The sequence below is a fragment of the Oryctolagus cuniculus genome, chromosome 18, assembly GCF_051225735.1.
Source record: "Oryctolagus cuniculus isolate XC-2025 breed Fujian yellow rabbit chromosome 18, ASM5122573v1, whole genome shotgun sequence".
NCBI classification, from domain to species: Eukaryota; Metazoa; Chordata; class Mammalia; order Lagomorpha; family Leporidae; genus Oryctolagus; species Oryctolagus cuniculus.
Window position 1 is genome coordinate 20,838,543 of NC_142884.1, and position 23,592 is coordinate 20,862,134.

Below are 23,592 nucleotides of genomic sequence, written 5' to 3' on the forward strand. Positions count from 1 at the left end.
AACTCACCCAGTCCCTCATTCCCCTGCCACTGTTCCAAGTACCACCCACCAAGTACATGACTGAGGCTTGAATCCTCTTGTGTCAGGATCGAGGAGAACCCAACTCAAGATGGGTCAATGCAGTGCAGTGTTCTGTGCTCCAGACACGGGGGTCTGTGGCAGGACTGTCCGACATATCGGGGCTGCGTGCCACACTCCAGGGACTCAAGCACCCAACATCGTCACACTTGCTTGGACGGTGACTGTTTATTACTCGTGTCCGGGCTGTGCACTCAGATTGGCGGGGGACCATTGACATAGTCTAGCACCAGGTAGGGTGTCCTGGCCAGTCGTGCGTGAGAGCAGCAGGGGCCTCCTGATGTGGGCAGGAACAATGTGGCACCCACCAGGAGCAGGAAGAAGATGAGGAGAAGGAGGAAGATCAGAGGCCGCCTGGGTGTAGGAGCCGGCACTCTAGGAAAGGAAACGCAGTGTTAACTACGTGGGTGAGCAGCCACTATGAACCCGGCCTCCCACACCCGGGACCCCTCTTTCAAGCACCTCACCCAGAATCCACTTCCAGCAGACGGGGAGCTGCTTGCCTCTTCTTGTCCTGAGGGCAGACAGCAGCCAGCAGCAGGATGGGTGGAAGTGACACTTACGTGGGCTACCACAGACCCCCGGGTCTCGTCTTATCTTCCCTCCTTTCCTGGCACCCCAGGACCCCCCATGGCCTTGCAATACCTCCAAGTAGAGTGGCTGTCTGTTCGGGCCTATCCCTCATCCCCCTCCCCCAGTTTCTCAGCAGGGGAAGGGGAGCCATGCCTCCCCATTCTCAGACTCCCTTAATGCCCGTGGTTGGGCATGTGACCCAGGCCTGGCCAATCAGAGCGCTCTGGTTGGTTCAGGGCACAGATGTTGACCCAAACCAGGCAGCTGGGAGTCAGCCCCAGGGCTTGGGCCGGTGCCAGTGGGAATTGAACAGGTAGCAGCTGGAGCAGCCATTGTGCGGCAAAGAGCCCAACAGGGGGAGTTGCCCTGGCAGCAAATGAGGTCCTGCATTCAGCAGTGCCTGGACTTTTCCAAAGCGGGTTGGGTTCCTGTCACTTGCCATCGAGATTCCCAAATGCTGCACCTGGCTGAGGACCAGCTCACCTGAGGCTTCCGGAGCAAGGAACGTCTTCGGTGACCTGGCACGTGTTTCTGGTGGCTGAGACCCGACGTGAGCATGTCCTGTGGTGAGGGAGGGGTAGGCGGTTCTTGGAGAACCAGCCACACAGAGAATTGTGGCTGGAGAAGGACCATGATCGGGGGAGGGGTGTCAGAGAGCTGCGATTCTGGGGGAACAGCGAGATCTCGTGGGAAAGATGGAGAGGAGGCAGAGCCAAAGAAACCGAGAGAGGAGAAACATTCTTCATTCATTCAACAAATATTTAATGAGTGCCTGTTACATGCTAGGAACGAGCGATACCATGGGGATGGCAAGTCAGGCAAACTCCTGGCCTCCATGGCGCTTGTATTCTGGCAGCAGACAGACACAATAAGGAATAAATAAATGGATAAGGTCAGGCTACAAGCAGTGCTGTTAGGACAAAGAGCAAGAAGATAATGACAGCTAATGTTTGCAGGCCAGAGCAGGTCTCCCTAGGGGGGTGACATTTGAGGAGAGACTAGAGGAGTGGGGCCAGGGGGCCAGTGCAGCTGCAGTGCAGTAAGGGGCAGGGTAGGAGGAAATGGGATTAGAGAGGTCGTCAGAGAAAGACAGGAGAGAGGCAAAGGGTGAGACAGAGGGAGAGACAGGGACAAAGAGAACCACATGGAGGGAGGGACTCCAAGAGACTTGAAAAAGCAGAGTTAGGGAGAGAGAGAGAGAGAAACAGAGAGAGATCTTCCATCTGCTGTTTCACTCCCAAATGGCCACAATGGTTAGGGCTGGACCAGGCCAAAGCCAGGAGATTCTTCCAGGACTCCCACATGGGAGCAGGGGTCCAAGCACTTGGGCCATCTTCTACTGCTTTCCCATGCACAATAGCAAGGAGCTGAATCAGAAGCTGAATGCCAAGACTTGAGCTGGCGCCTCTTGGGATACCAGTGTCCCAGGTTGCTTTACCTGCTTTGCCGCAGTCCCAGCCCTGGGGATTGCTCTTACCTCAAAGCCTTGTCCCCTGCCCTGGGGCCCCCTGTGGCCACACAGCTCGCAGGGAGCCCCTGGAGTCCAAGTTGTCCTTTGCCTCAAGGGCCCCAGGCCCCCAACGTCCCCCGCCGGGTCCCACTCCAACTCTGCAGGAGTGAGGAGGCTACTGGGTGCCCAGGGTCCCCAGACCCCACCAGATCCTGGCCCGTCTGAGTCTCCCTTGGCTTCCAAGTCCTGATCCGGCATGTTGGCCTCCTCGAACACCTGGGTCAGAGAACAGGGGTCACCAGAGTTGGGAGATTGGGGTTAGGGCCAGAGACCACCAGGGTGGGCCATACCAGGCTGTAGCTGACCAGCTGTGTCTGCAGCTGCCAGAGGCGTCGGAAGATGGTATCTCGGTGGGCTCCAAGGGCCCTCAGGATCTGCTCCAGGGATGCCCAGGCCCTGGGTTCACTCCGCTGTGCCAGCCCCTCACCAAATGCCAGCAGTGCATCCACACGCTCGGCTGCTCCTCGCAGGTCTGCTTGTAGGGCCTGGGAACATACACATGGACGCCACCCCCCACATACACCAGGGACACCAGAGACCCAGAACCTGCATTTAGCACCTCCCCCTTTTCCTATCCAGAAACCTGGAGCATGTAATAAACTCGTTTCCCACCCCAGGGGGAGCAGAAAGCAAGCACCCATGCCTGGGGCCCTGCCTACCTCCCCAATATCCTGGCCTCTCACCACCCACCTGCAGCCGGACAGTCATGCTCTGGGCCAGTGTCCAGGGCCCCAGGCCTCGCTCCAGGTCCTGCAGCCGGAGGCCCAGCCCCAACAGGCAAAGATGCAGGCTGTCCTGCTCAGCCTCCAGTACCTCCAAGCCAGAGACGGGGTGCTGGAAAACACAGGGGGGCCAATCAGGCCAACAGCCAATGAAGACATCCTCCTCCTTCCCCTGGCCTCGCCTCTCCTGCAGGCCCCGCCTTCTAGATGCTTCCCTGCAGCAGAGTCCATCTCTGGCTCTGCACCTGGGGCCTGCTTAGCGGTTCCAGGCCTGGAGACACTGAATTCAAGGTCTCAGGTTTCCAAGGCTCCTGGAAAGCTGGTTATGTGGTGCCTGGGGAGGAGGTGGTAGAGCTGGGTACCTCCAGGAGGAGTGGGGTTGCGCCAGGCCCAGTGGTGAAATATTGAACTGCTTCTGTGCTGATTGGGAAAGGATGGCTTCCAGGGTGCACCCCCCCCCCCATTCCCAACACCTTCCAGAACCATTACTTCACCCACAGCAGGGAGACCAGACTCTGAGAGACAGAGAGAAGGTAGGGGCTGGCCCAAGGGGTCTGTGCCACCTCAGCTCACCTCATGGTGTTTGTCTTCAGCTGAGTCCTCATGGGAAGAGGGCATTGACAACCTTGGGGGGCCAGCAGTGGGCTCAGTGCCCCTCTGCCCACCCCGCAAGTGCTCAGGAGCATCCAAGGAGTCCAGCCCCAGTTTCCGCTCTGACCTGGGAAGTGGCAGGCATTGACAGGTCCCCGAGTGAGTTCGGTGCCTCGTTTCCCACACCACCCTCCCTCCATCCCCAGCTCTGCTCCCAGATCTCCAGGTGATCAGAGCCTTAGAACCTCCCACCCTTGCATGGCCTCTGCCACTGTTGCCACCCTCTTGGGACCAAGTTAAAAACCCCCAGTTCCAACCTGATCATCTCCATTCCTGAAGCAGGGCAGCCGGTGCATCCAGCAATGTCCGGTTTTCCAGGCGGAGGTGTGTGGGCCTCTGAGGGGGGCCTAGGGCCCAGAGGTGGGGACAGTGCCATAGCTAGGGGTCTAGGGACAGAGAGTCCATGAGGCCACCCAGTAAAAGCCTTTTCCCTAGCCAGGGTGTTGTCCAGATCTCCACTGGACACACCCAGGCTTTACCTTGAGGGGCCCCAAAAGCCCAAGGGCAGGCCTGGCTCCACCCCTTCCAAGAGGAACCTGGGCTCAGGTAATTCGATGCTCGGCTCAGGTGACAGCACAGCCACTTAACTCCTTCCTTCCTAAAGGGACCAGTAGCTATACCTTCCCAAACCATGCCACCCCAGCCCGATATAATGCCGGGCTCCAGATATCATCCCCCACACACCCAGCCCCTCAAGAGCCACAGGATCTGCTGCAATTGGTGACCCATCCATCCGACCTCCAGGGCCTGCCCCATCCATTCAAGGTCCCAGATGCAGTGCCCCTGGGGAAGCAACTGCCACCACGCCCCCTGCCCCCAGTACAATCTAAAAACTCAAGGAAAGATATGTTTCATTTATTTGGAATGGAATCTTCCGTGGTTCCTCCAACAGAAATAACCCAGGGTGCCAACTCTGCCCCGGAGTTCCAAGGTCACAGGAGTACGGCAGGTCAGAGGGGGCCAGAGGCCACAAATCCCAGCGGGCCCTGGGGCATGGCGGTCACTTGCTGAGCAGGAGGCCGGTGCGCAGCACACGGGGCACGCGGCGGATGGTCAGCGAGACGCGGGTGCCACGGTCCAGGCGGGCTCCGGGCAATGCTGATGGGCAGGCGGCAGCATTGCATGGCAGGGAGGTGGCCTCGAGCACGTCTACACGGGTGGCTTCGATGCCGTGGAGCAGGCGTGTGTAGGCGGTGCCACGGAGCACCAGCAGGCTGCAGGGTTCCAGCAGCAGCGAAGTGATGGGCCGGGGCGTGGGCCGGGGCTGCAGGGCAGGTTGATGGTCAGTGGCTATCCAGGGCGGGGCATGGGTGAGAGGTGTCAGGGGACAAGGGTTAGCTAGTCCCCAGGGACAAAGGCTGCGGAACAAGCACGCCTCTCAGAGGGAGGCTTTTTGGTGATTCAGGAGTAAAACTCCAGAGAATGCAGAGGCCAGTCCCTCGGGAGGGGACGGGAACCAGGCTGCTTTGGGGGGCATCAAAAGGTCAGCAGGCATCTCACAGGAGCAGCAACTGGGGTCTCCAAGGGGTGCAGGCTGGGACAGGGGGATCAGCAGTACCCAGAAAACCCAGGGCTGAGGGCGTGGCCAACACCAGGAAGAGGCGGGCACAGTCGTGGACATCAGGGTCAGAGGACAGTGGTGTAGCAGAGGGGGAGTCACAGGATCCAGGAGCACGCAGGGCTAAAGAGGAAGCCCCAGGGACAGCCACGGCAGGGTTTCCGGGGAGTTTCTGTGAGCGTGGGGCTGTCAGAAAGGCATCCCTCGGAGGTCAGAGAAGGTATCGCCAGGATATCTGGGAGTGGGGCCTGAGCAGTCAGTCATGATGTTTCACGGGGCCAAGGAGAATCTGGGGTGTCCTACCCCACAGACTGCATTGCTGGAGTGACAAGATGTCAGTACTGGGGTGCCCTGTGCAGTGGGCAGAGTCAGGACGACTGGAAGGGTGCTGGGGCACCCATGAGTGAATGACACTGAGGGGGTTCAAGGATATCAGTGTCTGCTGGAGCCTGGTGGGATATATGGGACACTCAGCGTGTGTGTAGGGTGTCAGGTAGGGGCACTGGGGTATCTGTAGCTATCACAGAGTTTAGGGTACCCTGCAAGCAGATGCGCTGGGTGTCTGTGATGAGGGGTATGCCCCATGAAGGGACAAGGGAAGATGCTGGGAGGGTGCCCCGAAGCCCCTGGGACAGCCTCGGAGAGCCCACCTGTTCTGTAGGGTCATCGTCCTCCAGGCGCCGCGGCTCATAGAAGTCCAACACGGTGTGGGAGCCCAGGCTGATGGTGCTGACGGTCGGGTAGTATAGCGGTCCATCCTCATGGGGCTGGGGAGTGGGTGCCAGGGCTGGGCAGGGCGGGAGTTCACACCCCCCCACACCCTCTGGGCCACCCAAACTGACCCCTGGAGGTGAGTGCGTGGCTGGGGAATCGCTGCTTGATGAGCATGAGGGTGAGTACACACGGTGCCCTGCTCCATGATGGCTCAGGGGCCTGGGGGGAGGTCGTTACTGCGGGGGTCAGGAGGAGGGCGTGTGGTTACCATAATGCCCTCCCCAGGCAGATACTGGTTCACGAGGACATGGTTAGCTGGGAGCCCCCCAAAAAGGCTGAGGTCAGACACTTTGTCCACGTAGCGCTGGAGCCATGGGGGCAGACGCTCAGGGACCATCCCCCGGGGATGGGGGAGCCCACCTAGGGAGTGCAATGCGGTCCTAAGGGAATCCAACCAAAGAGGCCTGGCACCTGGAGCCCTCATTGAGGGTATCCAGTGGTTGGAAGCACCCTGACCCCTCCAAGGATCCCTGCCCCTTTGGAGATCACCAGTGGACCCTTCTAAGAACAATGGACACTCTGAGATACTCCCAACTCATCAGGAAATCCTTAACCTCTTGGGACCCCAACTGAGCCCTCAGAACCTCACCCCCGGCACTTGGGACCCCATGAACCATCACAGACAGCTCCCATCCCAATACCTTGAGATGATCCGGCCTGAACCGCCTGCCCTAGCCCACAACCCAGAGTCACCCATTTCCCAGCCAAGGACACTCACCCCAGTTCTGTAGCTTCCTCCCAGAGAGCTGGGTCCACTTTGGCTTGGGGGCATTGAAAACCTAGGAGGTGGGAGAAGGGGTCACTCCATTCCTGGACCATCCTTCCATGATTCTCCCACCCAGGCCAACACAGAGTCTTTACCTGGGGTGGAAATGGGTCTTCTCAGTGCCTGTGGGATCATTCACAGGACTTTACTTCCCTTCTTTCCTGGGGAGGCCTTTGGCCAGAAAGCCCACGTGTCTACAGGGATCAAGGAACTGCAGTCTGACTCCCCAGAGCTTGTGGCTGGGTCCTTCCGGCCCAGCAAAGTCTGCGCTCTGATTTCCCAATTCCTGGGCTACAGTATGAGGTCTGGAAGCTCCTTGTTCCTTTTGCCTGGGGGAGGAGGTGTGGTAACTGGGCCATCCCGGCACAACAAAGAAAGGACTTTGAAAATCTTCCACTGCCAAGATCCCAATGGGGCCAGAACAGCTATCTCAGTCCAAGAAGTCCTTACTCTAGCTGATAATCTCCTCACCCCTCATGGTTACACAGTTGGACTGGGCTATTTCAGCCCAAGCTTCCTAAAATATGTCAACTTTCCCCCAAGAACACAGAGACTTGAATGGGCTATCTTATATCTCTCAGCACATCAGTATGTGTTCCGGGGCCAGCAGCAGGGTACAGCAGGTTGGGCTGCCACCTGAGATGCTGGCATCCCACCTGAGTGCTGGTTCCAGTCCAGGCTGTTCCACTTCCAATCCAGCTCCCTGCTAATGTGCCTGCGGAAGCAGAAGATGGCCCACGTGCTGGGGCTCCTGCATCCACAGGGGAGAGCCAGAAAAAGCTTCTGACTCCTGTCTTCAGCCTGGCCCAGCCCTGGTCATTACAGCAACGTGGGGAGTGAACCAGCAGGATGGGACGGAAGATCTCTCTCTCTCTCTCTCTCTCTCTCTGTTCTCTTCCTCTTTCTGTGTACGTCTGACTTTGAAATACATAAATAAATCTTTAAAAAAAAGGAAAAGAGGCCGGCGCCGCCATAGCTCAAGGCTAATCCTCCCTCCGCCTGCGGTGCCGGTACACCAGGTTCTAGTCCCGGTCGGGGCGCCGGATTCTGTCCCGGTTGCCCCTCTTCCTGTCCAGCTCTCTGCTGTGGCCAGGGAGTGCAGTGGAGGATGGCCCAAGTGCTTGGGCCCTGCACCCACATGGGAGACCAGGAGAAGCACCTGGCTCCTGGCTTCGGATCAGCGCGGTGTGCTGGCCGCAGCATGCCAGCCGCAGCAGCCATTGGGGGGTGAACCAATGGCAAAGGAAGACCTTTCTCTCTGTCTCTCTCTCTCACTGTCCACACTCTGCCTGTCAAAAAAAAAAAAAAAGGAAAAGAACAGAGTACCACCAGGCTAGCTCAGCATAGGTGGCCTGTGTCTGGTAACACTGTTCCTAAGACTTTGGGTCAATGCTGACGTTTCTTAGCACATGGAGGAGGAGTTACTCTAACGCTTCGACTCCTTGGCTATCTCAGCACAGAAATCTGAACACTAAATTCTTCATTCCTCAATCTCAGGAATGTGACCTGGGCTATCTCAACCTGTCTGTACAGCTTCCTTTACTCAAAGACAGCAGGACTGAGCTATCTCAGCACAGGGAGAATGAACGCTGAAACTTCCCTTCCTTCTGAGACTATGGAGTTGCACTGTGCTATTTCGACACAAGGAATCTAATCTCAACAGCATCCTCAGTGTGGAGGATGGGCTAGGATATCTCACAACAGAGAGTTTCAACAAACACAGCACACAAGACAACCACCACCTCCCTTCCAAGAACCAGCTTGGCTTCCCCTAAACCTCCAGAAAGAGCTATTTTGGATAGGTCGTAGCAAATCTTGAGAAAGGAACAGGAAGGGTGGGAGTACAGGTGCTGTGTGTCACTCTCCTTCCTGCCAGTCTTCCCTGGAACCCTGGGGGTTCTCATGCTGCGGCTGTGGGTTGGGTAGAGGTATGGGAAGAAGGGGCAAACAGACCAAAGGGTTTTGGGGTCACCTGTCGAAGCAAGTACTCCTCCTCTTCCTTGGAGATGAAGTCAGGCACATAGTAGATTATAGGTGGTGCCTAGGATGGAGAGATAGCCCTGAAGGTGTGGCCCTTCAACCTACCCATCATCACTGAGCAACCTCTCCCTCAGGAGAGAGGCTCAGGACGTCCTCAGACAGGCCAGGATCTGAAGTCAAAGGACCAATGTCCATTCCAGGGTGAGGGTGGGGATGGGAGTGGATTGTAAGGTTAAGAATGGATTTGGGGCGGGGGGGCAATCCCAGACCTGGAATCCAGGAATCAGCCTCCCTATCCCACCCCACCTCCACCCTCTGCATCCCCAGGCCTGACAACCTGCTCCACCCTGAACGGTTCTAGGGCCGGGACCCTGGCGTCCTGCTCCTCCATCGACTCCAAGTCCTTGCACCCAGTCCTGTGGGGAAGGGGAGGGCACACTGAAGGCACTATGCCTCCCGCCCTTAGGCCATGCTCCAGCCTTCTGCCCATCATGGACCACAGCCCTCTTGTGCAATTCACTTGCCTCTAAAACTTGAGTCCTCAGCATCCCAGAAGCCACACAATCGCTCTACACAATGAACACTCATTTGCACATTTGCTCTCTCAACCCTCTCAGAGAATATCCTCGGATCCCACACAGGGAGCCTCCTGGGGCTGCGTCCCAGACCCCTCCAAGCACCCTGAGAGCCCCCTTCAATCCTGCGATCCTGAGCTCGGCTCTGTCAACTCTCAAAGCCCCCGTCGACCCCTCCTCCAGCCTCAAGTCCTTTCAGATCCCCCATTCTGAGCACCCTGGAGCCCCCGATCGGAGCCTCCTCAGACATGCCCACTCCCAGCCGCCTCAGATCCTTCCCCCAACGCTGCATTCCCTCGGATTTCCCCTCCCGAGAGCCCCTTCACCCCAGCACCCTTGGACATCAAGCCCCGAGCCTGGCTCCTCTCAACCTTCCCCTCCTGAACCCACAGTCTCCCGCCTCTGAGACTTTTAGGACTCCTCACTCTCGGCCTCCACGGACCCCCACTCTGGATAGCCATCTCTGCCTCTGCCCGTTCCCAAGACTGACCGTCCACCAGTGTCCCCTCCAATTTCCAAATTCAACACTCCCAACCCCTGCCCAGCCACTTCCGACCCACAATACTGACGCCAAGCCTCCTCAGACCAATGGGAACTCTCGATGGCCCTAAGGGCCCGCCTTCCACCCAATCGGTGCTCTCACTCTTTTGACCCGCCCCTTCACCCTCGCTCAGTGATAGGCTGCGTCTCTGGCCATAGGGATAGCGGCGAGACGCGTCTCCGGCTGGCACCCGCCACTCAGAACTCCAGAAACTAACGCGTCCACGCTGCGGAGCGAGGCCAGACGGGAGGGGCAGCCGTGGCGGCCGCAGGAAGAACGCGAGACTGTAAGAAGACCTTCCCGCAGGCCTGGCCATCCTTTCCAGCCTGTGCCACAGGGAGGCTAGATTAACGGAAGGACACCTTTTCCCGTGCGCCCCCAGCAAGGGTAGAGAGGCAGGGCCGCAACCCCAATGACCTGGACACAGAGAGGCCATAGAAACGTCTTTATTGACGAGGACAGGGGTCATGCTGAGTTTGGGGACATGCAGTGAAGGGGCAGTCGTGAGCTGTCCTTGGTGGTCAGGGCCCCAGGTCCACCCTGGACCCCCCAGGGCCTTCAGGTTGGCCCTCAGGCTGTTGGTCTAGCCCAGGTGCTGTGAGGTCCTTTTCCAGGACTCGGACCTGTGACCAGAATGCAGATTGAAGTGGGGCTCCAAGATCTGGGATCCCCTCAGGGTCTAAGGGCCCTCCATGTAGTAGAGATGGAGGCTTTAGGGTTTAGGGGTCCCCTTGGGACTGGGGGCTCTTGGAATGTGGGTGTCTTGAGATCTGTGGACTTGGCATTGAAGTCCTCCCGTTTGCAGGGATGGGAGTTCCTGTCTGGGGTCTCCTCGTGCCCGTGAGCAGGGCTTGGGGTGCGCCGGCGCCTGGAGTGCATCTTGACTGCAGTCTTCTCCATCCCGGCACAAGGACCCCATGATCGGCTTTCCTGGGGACTCGGGCTGGATTTTTTTTTAATTTGGGATTCCCTGGGGATTTGGGGATTCTGTGATTTGGGTCCTGGGAGTTAGGGGCTTTGGGGCTTGAGGGCACAGAGGAGTTTGGGACATGTGGACTCTGAGGCTTGGGATTCCTCAGAGTCCCAGAATGGGGCCTCCAAATTTTGGGGTCCCCCAAAGGGGGAAGTCATTACTTAAAAAATAGAGAATTTCTGGGAGCCTGGCCAGCACAGGGGCTGTGGGCCATGTTGGGGGGCTTCATACAAGGCACTGGGGCTTTCTCGAGGGCGCAGAGGGCAGGAAGACTTGGAGTCCTGTAATTAGCACTTCCAGGACTGTTTTGGTGTCTGTAAACTGGGGGTGACAGTGGGCTGGTTAGGGTGGATCTCTTCTTGAGGTGTAAGAACAGGAGTCTTTATTAATGGAAGGAGTCTCTGATTGGGGGTTTGGGGTGACCATGGGGTCACAATATCTCAAGGGGATTGATGTAAAATGGGGCGTAGTGGCATGAAGTCTGTTCCTCTGGGGGTGGGACCCGTGTTTATTTCAAGGGGACTTGGGTGGGGTCTTTGTTAATGGGGGGTTCTGATCCAGTGATGAGTGACTCAAGGATGGCCTGTTGGGGAGCATTAGGTGGAGAGGGTCGCCATCATTTGGGGTGACATGGAAATCTGTTCACTGGGGGGTCTGCTCTGAGGGGTTGGGGAAGGGGCTAGCCTGAAGGTGCTACTCAGGGAATCTGTCTGGGTGACATGGGGTCTGTTTTGGGGGTCTCATGGGGGAGTCTGTTAATAATGGGGCCTCCGTGGTCGAGGGCTGGCTAATGGGGTTTCTAATCTGGATGTGTTACTGGGTCTCTATCTCAGGGTGACTTGGGGGTTCCTGTGTCAGGAGACGCTAAGGGGACTCTGTCGGGTGTCCAGGGCCTCTAAGACTGCATCTCTGCCCTCAGCATCCAGGGGAACCAGCAGCAGAAGAGCAACCTGGAAAGGAGAGACCCGGGTCACCTTGGGATGGGGCAGGGGCCGGCACCTCTGGTCCATCACCCATTCCCCGCCCTGTTTGGGCCTTGGCTTCTCTGGATTCTGCCTCTGCCTGACCCTGGCCTTCTCAGACTTGTGTGGAATTACCTGCCCCCCAAAATTGACGCCACCAGGATGCAGTGGGGATCCCCCCACCCTGCAGACTGTTTCCGGATATGCTTGCTAGTCACGGGCTTTCCTAACCCCAGACCCCTGTGTCCAGTGGTCTCATGGATGCCTCTCCCTAAACATCCCACAGGAAGCGGGGGGACAGGGTTGGCCACGCACCTGGAGATAGAATTCTCTGATGCAATGTCCTTTGGGGTCCGGACTGTCGTGAAGGTGCGTTTGGGCTGCGTCACTGGAGAAGAGGGCAGGGTCTCAGGTGAGGGGATGACAGACCCACTCGTGTCCTCAGTACCCACCTGGACTCCTTGTCACTCATATCTATTCATATCCCCTGTACCCACTTGGACCCCACCTTCACAATATTCATCTGGACCTCTTGTCAATAAAATCTATCATGTCCCACAATTCCTCCCCGTGTCTCCAGTGCCTGCTCAGAGCCTTGTCATGAACATCCCCATACCCTATGGCCCATGTCCTCTCTGGGACCCCGTATCCCCAGTTAAATACCAAAGACTCTGTCACCGGCACATAGCTGAGAACCCACGACCCTTCCTCCCGTCCCCACTCCATGCCCCTCCCACACCCCAGCCCCCAACTCACTTGTCACTTGGTGCACTTTTTTGGCTCCAACACTGTCCCCAGGAGGATCGGTAGATCCACCAATCCTGGGGAGACACAGGGAATGAGAGAAGTTAGAGCCACAAGAGGCCAGGGTCCGACTGGGAGCCACGTCCCAGGGGGCCCATGAAGAAAGTGCTAGGGTATGTGGGTGTTCACCTGTGCCGCCTGTCCAAGAGGAGACCATGGGAGAGGGGGGAACCTGGGGCTCTGACTGGGATTTGGGCTCACCTCTGGATGCGGGATGCTGGCGCAAAGACCCCGTGCTTTGGGGGGCAGGTGAAGTACCGCACGCCAAAGACCGAGCCATCGTGCTTGCCCGTGGGCTGGTCCAGCTCGATGCCATACCAGTAGCCTGCAGCAGGAGGGCGTCAGGATGCCGCCAGGCCTGGCCTGCCCCCCACCCCAGAGTCCCGGTCCTCACCTGGAGCGAAGTCGGTTTTCCCGTAGAAGCGCACGACCCCCTGCTTCTGGCCTGCGACAAGCACTTGGTCTCCAACCTCGGCCTTGGCTCCCTCACGCTGCTGCAGGCTGCCCAGAGAAGGAGATGATGGAGTCTTCTTCTTGCCTGGGGGGTAGAGGATGCAGGCGTGGGACGTGGGACCCAAGGTGCCAGCGCTGAGGACCCCCGCCACCTGGACAACCCCAGTGTAGAAACCATGTCCTGAGGTCGATCAGAAACTCTAGAACATGCCTCAGAATTGGGGAGGGGGGGCTGGATCTGAAGGGAACCTGAATCCAAGGTAGCAGGGAGCCAGAACAATAGTAAGCTTAGTAAGCTGGAGGGGAAATGAGTCATAGAATCTGCAAAATGCAAAATCCTTTTACAAACCTGAGGATACAGCAGACGAGAAAGCACCATTTAAAAAAAAAAAAAAAAAAAAAAGAATGAATGAAGAAAACTGAAGATATGCGGTCCCACGGGAAAAGTGAGTCAGAGGTCAGGACCCCAGAAATTATCCTTTCAAAATGAGGTAGGCAGCAGGCGTTTGGCCTGGCGGTTAAGAGGCCAGTTGGATGAACGTGTCCTGTACCAGAGTGCCTGGGTTCAGTACCCAGATCCAGCTCCTGACTCTGGCTCCCTGCTGGTGCACGCCCTGGGCAGCAACGGCAGTGGGTTCCTGCCAGCTGTGCAGTAGCCTGCAGCAGGAGGGCGTCAGGATGCCGCCAGGCCTGGCCTGCTCCCCACCCCAGAGTCCCGGTCCTGTGCTGGACTGAGTTTCCAGCTCCTGGCTTCAGCCCAGCCCAGTCCCAGCCACTGCAGGTATTTGGGCAGGGAAGCAGCAGATGGGAGCTCTTTCTGTCTTTGTTGTTCAGACTTTCAAATAAAAAAAAAAAAAAAGGAGGCTGGGAGTTGAGTCTGAGAGTAAATCAAGTCACAAAAGCCAGGACCTCCAGTCTCTCTCTGTCTCCCCTTCCCCTAGGTCACACTGCCTTTCATATACATGAATATGTTAGGAGTGTTGTGGCACAGTGGGTTAAGCCACTGCTTGGGATACCCCCACCCTATAGCAGAGTGCCTAGACCATCGTCTACCCCTGCTTCTGGTTCAGCTTCCTGCTAATGTACCTGGGAGCAAGCAGACGATGTTCAAGTACTTGAGTCCCTGCCACCCGCATGGGAAACTGGAGTTCCTAGTCCTGGCTTCAGGCTGGCCCAGCCCTGGCTATTGCAGTGAACCAGTGAATGGAAGGTCTTCCCCCACCCACCCCACACCTCCCTCCCTCCCTCTCTCTCTCTCTCTCTCTCTCTCTGTCATTCCACCTTTCAAACATTTAAATCTTAAAAAATAAAGAAAAGCCAGGAACGCCACAGATTCTTCCCTAAAGCTGGAGGAAACCGCAGGGCAAGTGAGGCAGGGAACCCACAGGTCCTTCCAAGAACCGAGCAGAGCCAATGCAGAGTCCCCGCAGCCAGGAACTCAGAACTCGTCCTCTCACACTGGAGTCCAGGCCTCAGCTGTGCACAGCGCACCCCAGGACCAGTCGCAGAAGCTGAGCTGTGCACAGCGCGCCCCCAGGACCAGTCACAGAAGCTGAGCTGTGCACAGCGCGCCCCCAGGACCAGTCGCAGAAGCTGAGCTGTGCACTGCGCACCCCCAGGACCAGCCCTCCCGCCCCACAGTCTCCCCTCCAACCTTTGTGCTCCCTTCGGCCTTTGCCAGTGACACGAGAGAAGTCCATCCGGGGCGTCCGGGGTGTGGAGGTGACAGATGAAGGGGGTGCATCCACTGCTTTGGAGATCTTGGACACGGAGGCAAAGAGGCCTGGGGGACACAGAGCCTGGGCTTGAAGTTGCCCAGCCTCTGCCCATGGCCCTGTCTTCAACCCACAAGCCCCATTCCCAGACAGCAGCATCCGAGCTACTGGGCAGACCTCCCCCACCACACCCTCCCCGCCCCTCTTGGACCCCGGGTGGGACTGACCCTGCTTGGGAGGGCAGATGAAGTACCGGACGCCCCCAACACTGCCGTCATTCTTGCCCTCAGGTTCGTCCAGCTCCACGCCCACCCACTGGCCGCTGGCGAACTCGGTGGTCCCGCAGAACCGCAGCGTGCCCGTCTGGGGAGACAAAGGAGGCTACGGCTTGGGAAGGGGTCTTTGGGGGTCATGGTAGACCCTGGCATGCAGGCAGCATGGTGGGGCAGATGAGAGAGTCCTGGGCTCCGATCCCAGCTCAGACATCACAGTCTACTGGTTCCATGAATATGACTGAGGCTCTGGGCCTCAGTTTCCTTACCTGTGAAATGGGAACAGAAATTACTCCCACCCGCCCCACAGGATTGTAACAGAGCCGCCCTGCCTAGTAACGAGCCACTCGGCACATGTCTCAGTTTACATTTAAGCTAAATTTAAAAACGCTTCCCTTCAACCATAGTAGCCAAACTTCCTGTGCTCAGTAGCCACAAGTGGCTTGTGGCTAGGTTGCTGGACACAACCTCACCGCCGTCACAAGAAAGTCTACCGGGCGGGGATCAGCAAATGCTGGCTACCACTGTGCTGTAGCTTTGGTCAGGGGACTTCCTGGGCCTCGGTTTTATCTGGGAAAGAGGATAACAACTCGCCTCATGGGATGGCTGCTTTTAGTACATACCAAGTGGCTTGGCTGCCGTGAGCCCTTCACCTTGCCACACCTCGATTCCTGGTCTATAAAATGGGCTAATAGCTGTACGGGGTCCAGAACAGTGCTTCGTACACAAAGAGCCCAGAGCATGCCACAGGCTCTGGGTTAAGGGCCTCACCCCCCACCCCCGCCCCGAGATGTCCAGAGGTGGGATCACGGGCATCAGCCCCACAGCTGACAGGTGGCAGCGCCAAGATCTGCCTGAGCGCATGACAGCTGTGCATGTCCTCAGACTTTGGAGCCTCCTGCAGCTTCTGGGGGGTAAACTGGGGAGAGTCAGTCCACCCTTTCAGAAATCCCCCGTGGATCTGGTTAGGTCACACACAGACAGCTTTCTGGAGGAGGGGCTGACCCACGCCGAACCCCTGATCAGGAAACAAAATATGGCTTCTGCGGTGTCCTGCTGCATAAGAGGCAAAATCCCGGTCTGTCCAGGGGCCTGCAGGCCTGCTGTGATCCAGGGAATTAGAACTAAAAAGTGAAGGCAAGTCCGAGAGCTTGGGTGGGTAAAGACCCTCTGCCCGCGATACGCCTGCTCTCCTTGCCTTTTCCTGGTTCACTCCTCGTCCAGGTTGGGTGCTCGGGTGCATCCCCCCTCACACCCCTGTCACACCTCCATCACACCCCCGTCACGCTGGCCTGCACTTTCCTGGCCAACGTCCCGACCACTCTGAGAGTGGAGGTGGAGCCTGACTGGGAACCACGAGACCCTGGGGGAGCCACAGGTGCACAGAGCTGCTCTGACCCCTCTGCCCGGCTTCCCAATCACAGCCACGACTGCTCAGGGCTGTCCCTGTCAGGTGCTAGAAACCCCCTCCCCGTGCCCTAGGACTGACCAAGAGCGGAGCACGGGGCAAGGCACAAAGGCATGCACAGGACAATCGTCAGGTGAAGTAAAGTGTGGGGAGCAACTGGGAGCAACTCGGACTAGACTAAGTTACTGGAATTAAGACTTATTCTATGCATCTGCTCTCCCACAATATGGCGCTGGGAGAGGAGAAAACAGCTTCTACCCAGCTGCCTCTCACCAACTTGACAAACTGTAGGACCTGCTCCTGATTGGAGGAGAGCAGCGTACTCGGCGTGTGGGTAGCAGAGTTGGGATTGGTGGAAGAGGACTATAAAGGAGGAGAGAGACAACATGCACCAGGAACATCTAAGGGGAACATCTATCTGAAGGAACACCTGTGCAGCCCCCGAGAGAGCCGGCCGGCGGTGTGCCGCTCCCCCGCGGAAGTGGGGAATGTGGCAGGGGGAACCGCCCTTCCACGGAGGTGGAAGGGACGGTAGCCAACCCGGGAAGAACCAGCAGCAAACCCAGGGAGGGCCGAGCAGACGAAAGAACAGCACAGGGTCCTGTGTCGTTCCTCCACGAAGAAGGGGAGCGACATAAAGTACTGGTGAGTGGTGGGGACGGGGCAGACCAACCCAAGGGCTCACCTCCGAGGGACGAGGGGGCTGGGTCTCACCCCCACCCCACCCCAGACACTGACCTTCTGGCCGTCCAGCAGCACGCGGTCTCCCAGGCGCAGGCCCAGTGCGCTCAGCATGAGATTGCCGGGAACGTTGTCGTAGTTGGGTAGTGTGACCTTGGGGAGGGCACAGGACAGCGGCACAGCCTCCTCCAGCAGTGTCCGAAGCTCCTTGGCCACCAGTGCTGCCTCCGCCTTGTCCAGGGACATGTCCATAGGATCTGGGACCACTTCTGCTGGCACCTGTCCTTTTCGATTCTGGGGGACAATGGGAAGAGGGGGGCATGTCACACCCTGGGACCTTCCCCAGGGAAGTCCACCCCTGAGACCCTGGACTGGGGATGTGTGACAGGTAATTGAAGGTAGGACGCTGGTGTAGCCAATAGGGAATGAGGACCACACGCCAGTGCTAGGGGACACGCCCTTGATGGGGGGGAGGGGTCAGGCCCCAGCCTGTAATGCAGCCATAGGGTGGGGTGGGGGATGGACACTGGGGATAGGCCAGTGGGGAAGAGAAGAGGCAGGATCCCAGAAACCTAGGCCATGGCCCCCTGCCGAGATATCTGTGCAGAGTCCTTTCTGTTGGGAGGGGATCTAATGACAGAAGAGTCAAGAAGCCAAAGATCATACTGAAGGCTTATAGGGGCCCCAACCCACTGATCCGCAGAGGGCCGAATGCAGCTTTTGCGGGGGGCTTCAGATCCTGTCTACACCTGCCCGGGGTCGGGCAGGGTGGAAAGAAAAGGTAATCTTCGCTGGGTGACTGTGGACAAATCTAATCTGTCTGCCTCAGTTTCCCCCTTGTAAACCAGGGCTTCTAATAGCCTTCACCCGACAAGGAACACTGCAGGGGAGGTGGGGGGGGGGGCTGTGGGGGCCAGGGGAGAGCAGGAGGTCCCGGGGTTAGGCCAGGGTGGCGGTACCCTCAGTGCCGGGTTGGCACCGTGCTCCAGCAGACATTTGGCGGCGCCCAGGCACAGGTTGGAGGCAGCGATGTGCAGGGCTGAGCCATGGTTGAAGTCACTGCACGTGGAGTTCACCACTGAGACGCGGATGGAGAACAGGTTTCCAGGTGAGAGTGGGGCTCTGGCGCTCTACCCACCTCCAGGTGTCTCTCCACCCGCCCCCGCGCAGAGACCGGGCCTCTCCCACCCAGGTTCTGCCTTTCCCTGGGGTTGGGGACCGCTGAGCTCCACCTCCCGTACCTTATTGGATCCTGGTCCTCGCCCCTCCCAGCCGACCTGTGGCCCGCACTCGGCACTCCACATCCGCCCCTCCCTCAGCCAGGACCTCGCTCTCCCAACCCCAGTCGCCTTCCTCCCGCTTCGGGTTTCCTTCTTCAGCTGGGCCCTGCCCACTGCCAGCCACGTGCCTCCCCCTCCTCACCTCGGGGCCGCGCCCCCTTCAGCAGCACCCGCACGAGATCAGGGACGTCGAAATAGGCCGCATAGTGAAGCGCGTTCATGTTGGTCCAGCGGCTGCGCAGGGTCACGTCCGCGCCCAGCGCCAGCAGCTGCTGCGAGAGGCGCACGGCCGCCGCGGGATCGCCTGCGTCATAGCCACCGGTCAGCTCGGAACACCCTCCCCAGGGCGTGCACCCGGAGCACAGGGAAGCCCGGGGCTTCTGCCCATGGGAATCTTCCGCTCCAAGCCCCTGATGGGGCTGTTAGGGCCTGAGGGTGCCGGGTCTGGGGGCCCAGGTTTTGGGTCTCGTGGCTCACCGACTCCGTGGGCTCCGGCCTTGCACGCATAGTGGAGCAGTGTCATGTCGGTCAGTCCATCCCGATCGTTCACGTGGCAGCCCCGACGCAGAATCTGGACATCCCAGAGGCCCCGGGAAAGTTACCCAAATGTGGGGGGTTCGCATCCCCTGCCTCCCTGGCTTCCCCAGTTTTCCTACCTCATTGCCAATGACGTCTATCTTGTGCTGGACTTGGGGCACCCACTGGCGCACGATGGCGAACAGCTCCGGGATGGTGGTCTGGGGGTCAAACAGGATCTCCTGGCACGCGGGGTCATTGGGATCGAAGAATGTGAAGGCTGGTGGCAAGAAGTCCAAGGTCAGGGCAGCCGGCATCTCCCTTCCCAACGAGGCAGGAGACTTATAGGCCCTAGAAGAGCTCTAAGGTCTCAAACTGGTGGATCGCGGGCCACATGCAACCCCTAGGAATGTTCTATAAGGCCAGCATGAGGTTTCACATAACAGTCTTGATGCCCAGTGTCTCTCGAAAAAACTGGAAGATGTGGCAGCTCCTACAAGCAGGGAACTCCACCCCTGGATGCAGAAGTACGATAAGGAGTGCAGCACCTCGAGCCTGCGCACCCAAGGGGGCTGCTAGCACGCTAGCCCACGGTTGCCCTGGCAAAGTAGAGTCTAGCCGAATAGTGAGAGTAAAAAGTACACAAGTAAAAAAGCCAGAAGTCCTGCTTTTAAGAAAACTCTCACACGTTTCAAATACTGTGCAGTCCACATACAATGCATCCATGAGTGACCAGGATCCCACCTGTGGCCAGCCAGTGACACGGAGGCACCTCCACCTCCCCCAACGGCGCACTCTGCTCTCTGTGGCGACACTACCACCCAGCACAGGGCCTGGCATGGGGCCGGGACTCAGTGCAGGGTAGATGAATAAGCAAATGACCAGTCATACACAGCCCAGGAAAATGCCACATAGAAGCGGCCAGAAATCAGCCTGTGGGCTCCTTTAAAACCCGCAGTCCCGTCATAGCCCTCCCTGACTCAGAACCCTCCCCTGGCTCCCATCCCACTCAGCACAGACCACACAGCCAGGAGGCCCTGCACAATCTGTCCCCCTTGCTTCTCTGCCCTGCCCCTTGCACTCGGCCCCCTCCGGCCACAGTGGTCCTCTGTCCCTCCACTGCGCCAGGCCACCTGCTTTGCCCACCCCCAGATCTTCACAAGGCTCTGTGCACGGCACCTCCTCAGAGAAGACTCCACCGATCACCTGCCCTACTTCAGTCACGCCACAACGGCATCGCCACTCACAGGGTGCTCCCTCCTCTCTCTCCTGTCCCCCCTCCTCTCACCCTCTGCTCTTCCCTCCATTTCCTTCCTCTTCCTCTCTGCGACTGCCCTCACTAGGCTGCAAACGGAGTGCTTCCAGTCCAGGTCAGCCTTGTTCACTCTTAGCCACAGGTCGGGCACAGCGGCTGGCACACAACAGATGCTTAGTCAATCCTTGCTGATGAACAGAAAAATGGACCAAACAATTTCCTCTTGGAGCCAACCCTAGCCTTCCTCCTGTCCTAGGCCACATGCCCAAAGTCCTTCACATTCTACTACTAGACTGTCCTGAGTCAACAAGGAGGGGTCCTTGGAGCCCAGACCCTCAGACCATTCCTGGGCCACAGGGCCATAGCCACATCCAGGCAAAATTCCAAAGAAAGCTTTGCCGTCCCCTTGGGTGAGGCCCCTCCCTGCCCTGGGCCCCAGATAACTTTCCAATTTTGCTGTCACATTGAAGTGAACTCTAGTCTCTCTGATCCACCGTTAGTGGGTGCCCTAACCACAGATGGCGTCTTTCCTGGAAATGCCAACTCTGAACCTGTTTCCTAGTTTCTGAATCTCACAGCTGCTGGGGATTCCCAGCCAGTGTCTTCTAAAATGCGCTTCTAGAGCCAACTCTGGTTGCGCTCCGTTCCTCTCTTCCCCCATAGCCAGAGGGAGTCATTAACACTACCGATTGGACCTATATTTTCTCTGCTTTTAAAATGCTGTCCCCCATACAAACTGCTCTCCCTGTATCACACTTAGGATATACCCGAAGTTCGCACTTCTAGACCTGGCCCATGCCAATCTCTCACCTCATCTCTGATCATGCCCTGAATGCAGCTCCGAGATCTTCCTGTTCCAAGCTCAGTTCTGCCTCAGGGCCTTGGTACTTGATTTCTGCCTACAGCTCCCTCTTTCCAGCTCTCCTGTGGGTCTCAGCCTAAACGCTGCCTCCTCAGAAAAGCCTGCTCTGGCCAGTCTGTCTCTAGTAGCTGCCCCCTGGCCACTGCGTATCATATCTCCACATTTTATTTCTTTCATAGCTCTCACTCCCAGCTGAAGTTACCCGATTGATTTATCTGCTCCCTTGTCTGGCCCCTCCTTCCCTCCTGAGAGCAGGGAGGGAAAGATCCCTCACCATTAAATGCCCATCCCTCAGCCTGGGGTTCACCCCAGAGGAGGAGTGCTGAGAAAGTAGTGCCGTGTACATGATGGACACTCAGATTCTCCGAGAGGTGGCCCCGCAGCTCCACGCTGTCCGGCCTCGGAGCCTCTCCCGCTGTGGTTACCTGCTCTGGGAGCCTCTCCCCTGACCATTCCCCTGGAGTCTCCCCAATGGTACTTCCTCGGGGAAATCATGTCTTCTTCTTTTTCCCCCAAAGAGTTATTTTATTTATTTGAAATTCAGAGTTATGGGGGGGATTTTTCATATGCTGGTTCACTCCCCGAAATGGTTACAACAGCCCAAACCAGGAACCTGCAACTCCATCCAGGTCTCCCACATGGGTAGCAGGGGCCCAGGCACTTGGGCCATCCTCCGCTGCCTTCCCAGGTGCACTAGCAGGGAGCTGGGTCGGAAGTGGAGCACCGGGACTCTTAGGCAGCAGCTGCGCCACAACACCAGCCCCAGAAACCCTATCTTGTAAAGCTCCTGTGGGGGCTGGCGCTGTGGAGCACTGGCCCCCACATCAGAGCGCCAGCCCGGATGCTGAACTTCCGATCCAGCTCCCTGTTAATGCCCCCTGGGAGAGCAGCAGAAGATGGCCCAGGCGCTTGGCCCCTGCCACCCACAGGGGAGATCTGGATGGAGTTCCAGGTTCTTGGCCCTTGCAGCCATTCGGTGAGTGAACCAGCAGGTGGATAGTCTCTCCCTCTCTGTCACTTTGCCTTTCAAATAAATACATCTTTTTTAAAAAAGAAAAGAAAAAGCCCTTGCAGCATTCTGCTCTTGGTAAACATAACTGTCCTCGTGTCTTGCCATTATATTGCATTCTTATACTTATTTGTGTGGCTGGCTTTAAGGCCTGTTCGTTCTCTCAGGGCAAAGGCTGGGTTTCCCTTGCTCCATGCTGTGGCCTCAGCTCCTAGACTAGAGCCAGGTCCACAGCGGCTTTCAATGCATGCTTGTTGAGTGGCTGAATGAGTGATGTGTCATGGGTTAAGGATTCAGATCAGTCCAATTCTATTCTCCTGTGGATGAATGAATTAATGGAGGCGGAGGGGTGCCAAACCCCTCCAGGCCACCTTCAAATTCCCCAGAATCCCCCCACCATGGCCACCAACAGAACTCAGCCCACTCTGCTGAGCCACTGAAGGGTGCAGGTCAGATTCAAGGGTTAGTGGTTACCGTAGTCCTTGGGGAGGGGGGCAGGCGCCGAGGGGTGCACGACAGGCTTCCGCCGGCGCTCCTGGGTGGGGCTGGGGGCCTCAGGGACAGGTTCCTCCTCTTCCTCCTCTTCTTCCTCCTCCCCTCGGGGCGGTGGGGCCATTGGGGCGGGATCCGTCTTAGTCATGGTCCTCGGTGGCCCTCAGGGGGCGGGTGCGTATTCGGGGGCGGCCTTCGAGCAAATCCTGGAGGCAAAGATGAGCTAGAAAGGGCGCCCAGAGGCTCGGGGGTCCGAGCCCCCAGGTGCGCCCGGAGCCCCGGGTGGCCTCCGCGCATCCAGCTCTGGCTCTCGGGCAGCCGTAAGGATCCCCGTTCCCCATCAGAGGGCCCGGCATGGGCGCCCAGCGCCTGCCACCTGCCCCAGGCCCAGCCCCCCATTCTTCTCCCGCGTCAAGCCCCTCCGTGTCGGTGCCGACCGCCCCCTCCCCGGGTTTGTTTATCTCGGGATGCAGGATGCTTCGCCCCTCCCCTTCTGCGCGGGGCTGCCTCTTCCCACCTTACCTCGGCTGGATGGGGCCAGGAAGCAGAGCGGCGGCTGAGGAGACCGCGGCCAGAACGGGGTGTCGGTGCCAGGGGACGCGATGGGGAAGGAGAGCGAGACAGAGAAGGGGACGAGGCCCAGACACCGACGGGGGATGGGGGTGGAGAGGGAGGGGCGCTGGCGGCGCATGCGCAGTGCTACCCTAAGTCGGGCGCTGGGGAGGAGATGCTGGGAGGCTGCTGGCAACGCATCGATGAAGGGGCCGGAGGCAGCGATGGGAAGGCGCCAGACACGGAGGATCGGGAGCCCAGGAGATGCACGGGGAAGGGTGTGGAAGCAGGCACAGGCTGTTTATCCGCCCCTGCTGTGATGTCCTCCGGAACCGCTGCCCGCACTGCAGGCCAGGCCGCTGAAAGCCAGGGGCTCGGTGTGCGGCGGTGCTGGGTGTTCCGTGTGGAACCTCGGACCTAACCCCTCTCCGCGCCCGACCTACATACACGGGGCGTCGACGCCCATCACCACGGTGCCCTCACCGCACTCATTCAGTGCTCACACAGCGTTGACTCAGGCCCGCGGCGTTTTAAGCCGCCTGCCCTGCCCAAGGGTGCGCGGCCAGTAAGTGATGGAGCCGACATGAAAATTAACCCCTGCGCATGGCCTTAGCAGAGCCCCGGGGCAGA

At 58.3% G+C, this 23,592-nt stretch overlaps 3 protein-coding genes and 1 long non-coding RNA gene across 35 annotated transcripts; 1 reads left to right on the forward strand and 3 right to left on the reverse strand.

Moving 5' to 3' along the window:
- Positions 1-227: 227 nt before the first annotated feature.
- On the reverse strand, positions 228-4,375 carry SYNE4 (spectrin repeat containing nuclear envelope family member 4). 4 transcript variants are annotated; one of them, XM_008249555.5, is made up of 8 exons: positions 3,792-4,375; positions 3,457-3,601; positions 2,852-2,995; positions 2,452-2,646; positions 2,129-2,377; positions 1,135-1,212; positions 546-592; positions 228-453 (listed from the first exon to the last, which is right to left on the reverse strand). In XM_008249555.5, the coding sequence occupies exons 1-8, from the start codon at positions 3,908-3,910 to the stop codon at positions 273-275; spliced, it is 1,158 nt and encodes a 385-aa protein (XP_008247777.4). In that variant the 5' UTR covers positions 3,911-4,375; the 3' UTR covers positions 228-272. The 4 variants fall into 4 exon arrangements, with proteins under 4 accessions (XP_008247777.4, XP_089175577.1, XP_017193652.3 ...); XM_089319451.1 differs by having other exon boundaries at positions 1,135-1,246; positions 2,136-2,377; positions 3,457-3,594; positions 3,779-4,292; XM_017338163.4 differs by having other exon boundaries at positions 2,467-2,646; positions 3,792-4,049.
- ALKBH6 (alkB homolog 6, nucleotide demethylase) lies at positions 4,374-9,781 on the reverse strand. 29 transcript variants are annotated; one of them, XM_070062482.2, is made up of 8 exons: positions 9,630-9,751; positions 8,950-9,028; positions 8,605-8,673; positions 6,728-6,961; positions 6,585-6,645; positions 6,075-6,226; positions 5,743-5,859; positions 4,374-4,798 (listed from the first exon to the last, which is right to left on the reverse strand). In XM_070062482.2, the coding sequence occupies exons 6-8, from the start codon at positions 6,201-6,203 to the stop codon at positions 4,535-4,537; spliced, it is 510 nt and encodes a 169-aa protein (XP_069918583.1). In that variant the 5' UTR covers positions 6,204-6,226; positions 6,585-6,645; positions 6,728-6,961; positions 8,605-8,673; positions 8,950-9,028; positions 9,630-9,751; the 3' UTR covers positions 4,374-4,534. The 29 variants fall into 29 exon arrangements, with proteins under 29 accessions (XP_069918583.1, XP_069918584.1, XP_069918581.1 ...); XM_070062483.2 differs by having other exon boundaries at positions 9,678-9,733; XM_070062480.2 differs by lacking the exon at positions 6,728-6,961 and adding an exon at positions 9,137-9,181 and having other exon boundaries at positions 9,678-9,729.
- Positions 9,782-9,859: 78 nt separating this feature from the next.
- Positions 9,860-12,224, forward strand: LOC138846493 (uncharacterized). Its single transcript, XR_011384014.2, has 2 exons — positions 9,860-10,115; positions 11,621-12,224. It is a non-coding gene; the product is annotated as an uncharacterized LOC138846493 (long non-coding RNA).
- Positions 10,159-23,080, reverse strand: CLIP3 (CAP-Gly domain containing linker protein 3). The gene is made up of 14 exons (XM_070062479.2): positions 22,933-23,080; positions 22,393-22,616; positions 18,933-19,072; positions 18,754-18,847; positions 18,419-18,580; positions 17,956-18,074; positions 17,054-17,290; positions 14,863-14,998; positions 14,575-14,703; positions 12,862-13,005; positions 12,669-12,792; positions 12,420-12,484; positions 11,979-12,051; positions 10,159-11,651 (listed from the first exon to the last, which is right to left on the reverse strand). The coding sequence occupies exons 2-14, from the start codon at positions 22,556-22,558 to the stop codon at positions 11,597-11,599; spliced, it is 1,644 nt and encodes a 547-aa protein (XP_069918580.1). The 5' UTR covers positions 22,559-22,616; positions 22,933-23,080; the 3' UTR covers positions 10,159-11,596.
- Between the last annotated feature and the right edge of the window lie 512 nt (positions 23,081-23,592).

Bases quoted from the DNA above. Each gene is read 5' to 3' on its own strand.
- CLIP3 (XM_070062479.2), bottom strand. From the start codon at position 22,558: ATGACTAAGACGGATCCCGCCCCAATGGCCCCACCGCCCCGAGGGGAG. The intron at 18,848-18,932 runs GTAGGAAAACTG...TGGGATGTCCAG, and splicing joins TAGACGTCATTGGCAATGAG to ATTCTGCGTCGGGGCTGCCA. The intron at 11,652-11,978 runs GTGCGTGGCCAA...TCTCCTTTCCAG, and splicing joins TCAGAGAATTCTATCTCCAG to GTTGCTCTTCTGCTGCTGGT.
- ALKBH6 (XM_008249553.5), bottom strand. From the start codon at position 9,003: ATGGAGGAGCAGGACGCCAGGGTCCCGGCCCTAGAACCGTTCAGGGTG. The intron at 8,674-8,949 runs GTTGTCAGGCCT...TCTCCATCCTAG, and splicing joins AACCGTTCAGGGTGGAGCAG to GCACCACCTATAATCTACTA. The intron at 6,646-8,604 runs GTGACCCCAAAA...CCCACCTCCTAG, and splicing joins AGGAGTACTTGCTTCGACAG to GTTTTCAATGCCCCCAAGCC.
- SYNE4 (XM_089319451.1), bottom strand. From the start codon at position 3,910: ATGGCACTGTCCCCACCTCTGGGCCCTAGGCCCCCCTCAGAGGCCCAC. The intron at 2,378-2,451 runs GTATGGCCCACC...TCTCTGACCCAG, and splicing joins AGCTGGTCAGCTACAGCCTG to GTGTTCGAGGAGGCCAACAT. The intron at 593-1,134 runs GTGAGCTGGTCC...GTCTGCCCTCAG, and splicing joins CCTTGCTCCGGAAGCCTCAG to GACAAGAAGAGGCAAGCAGC.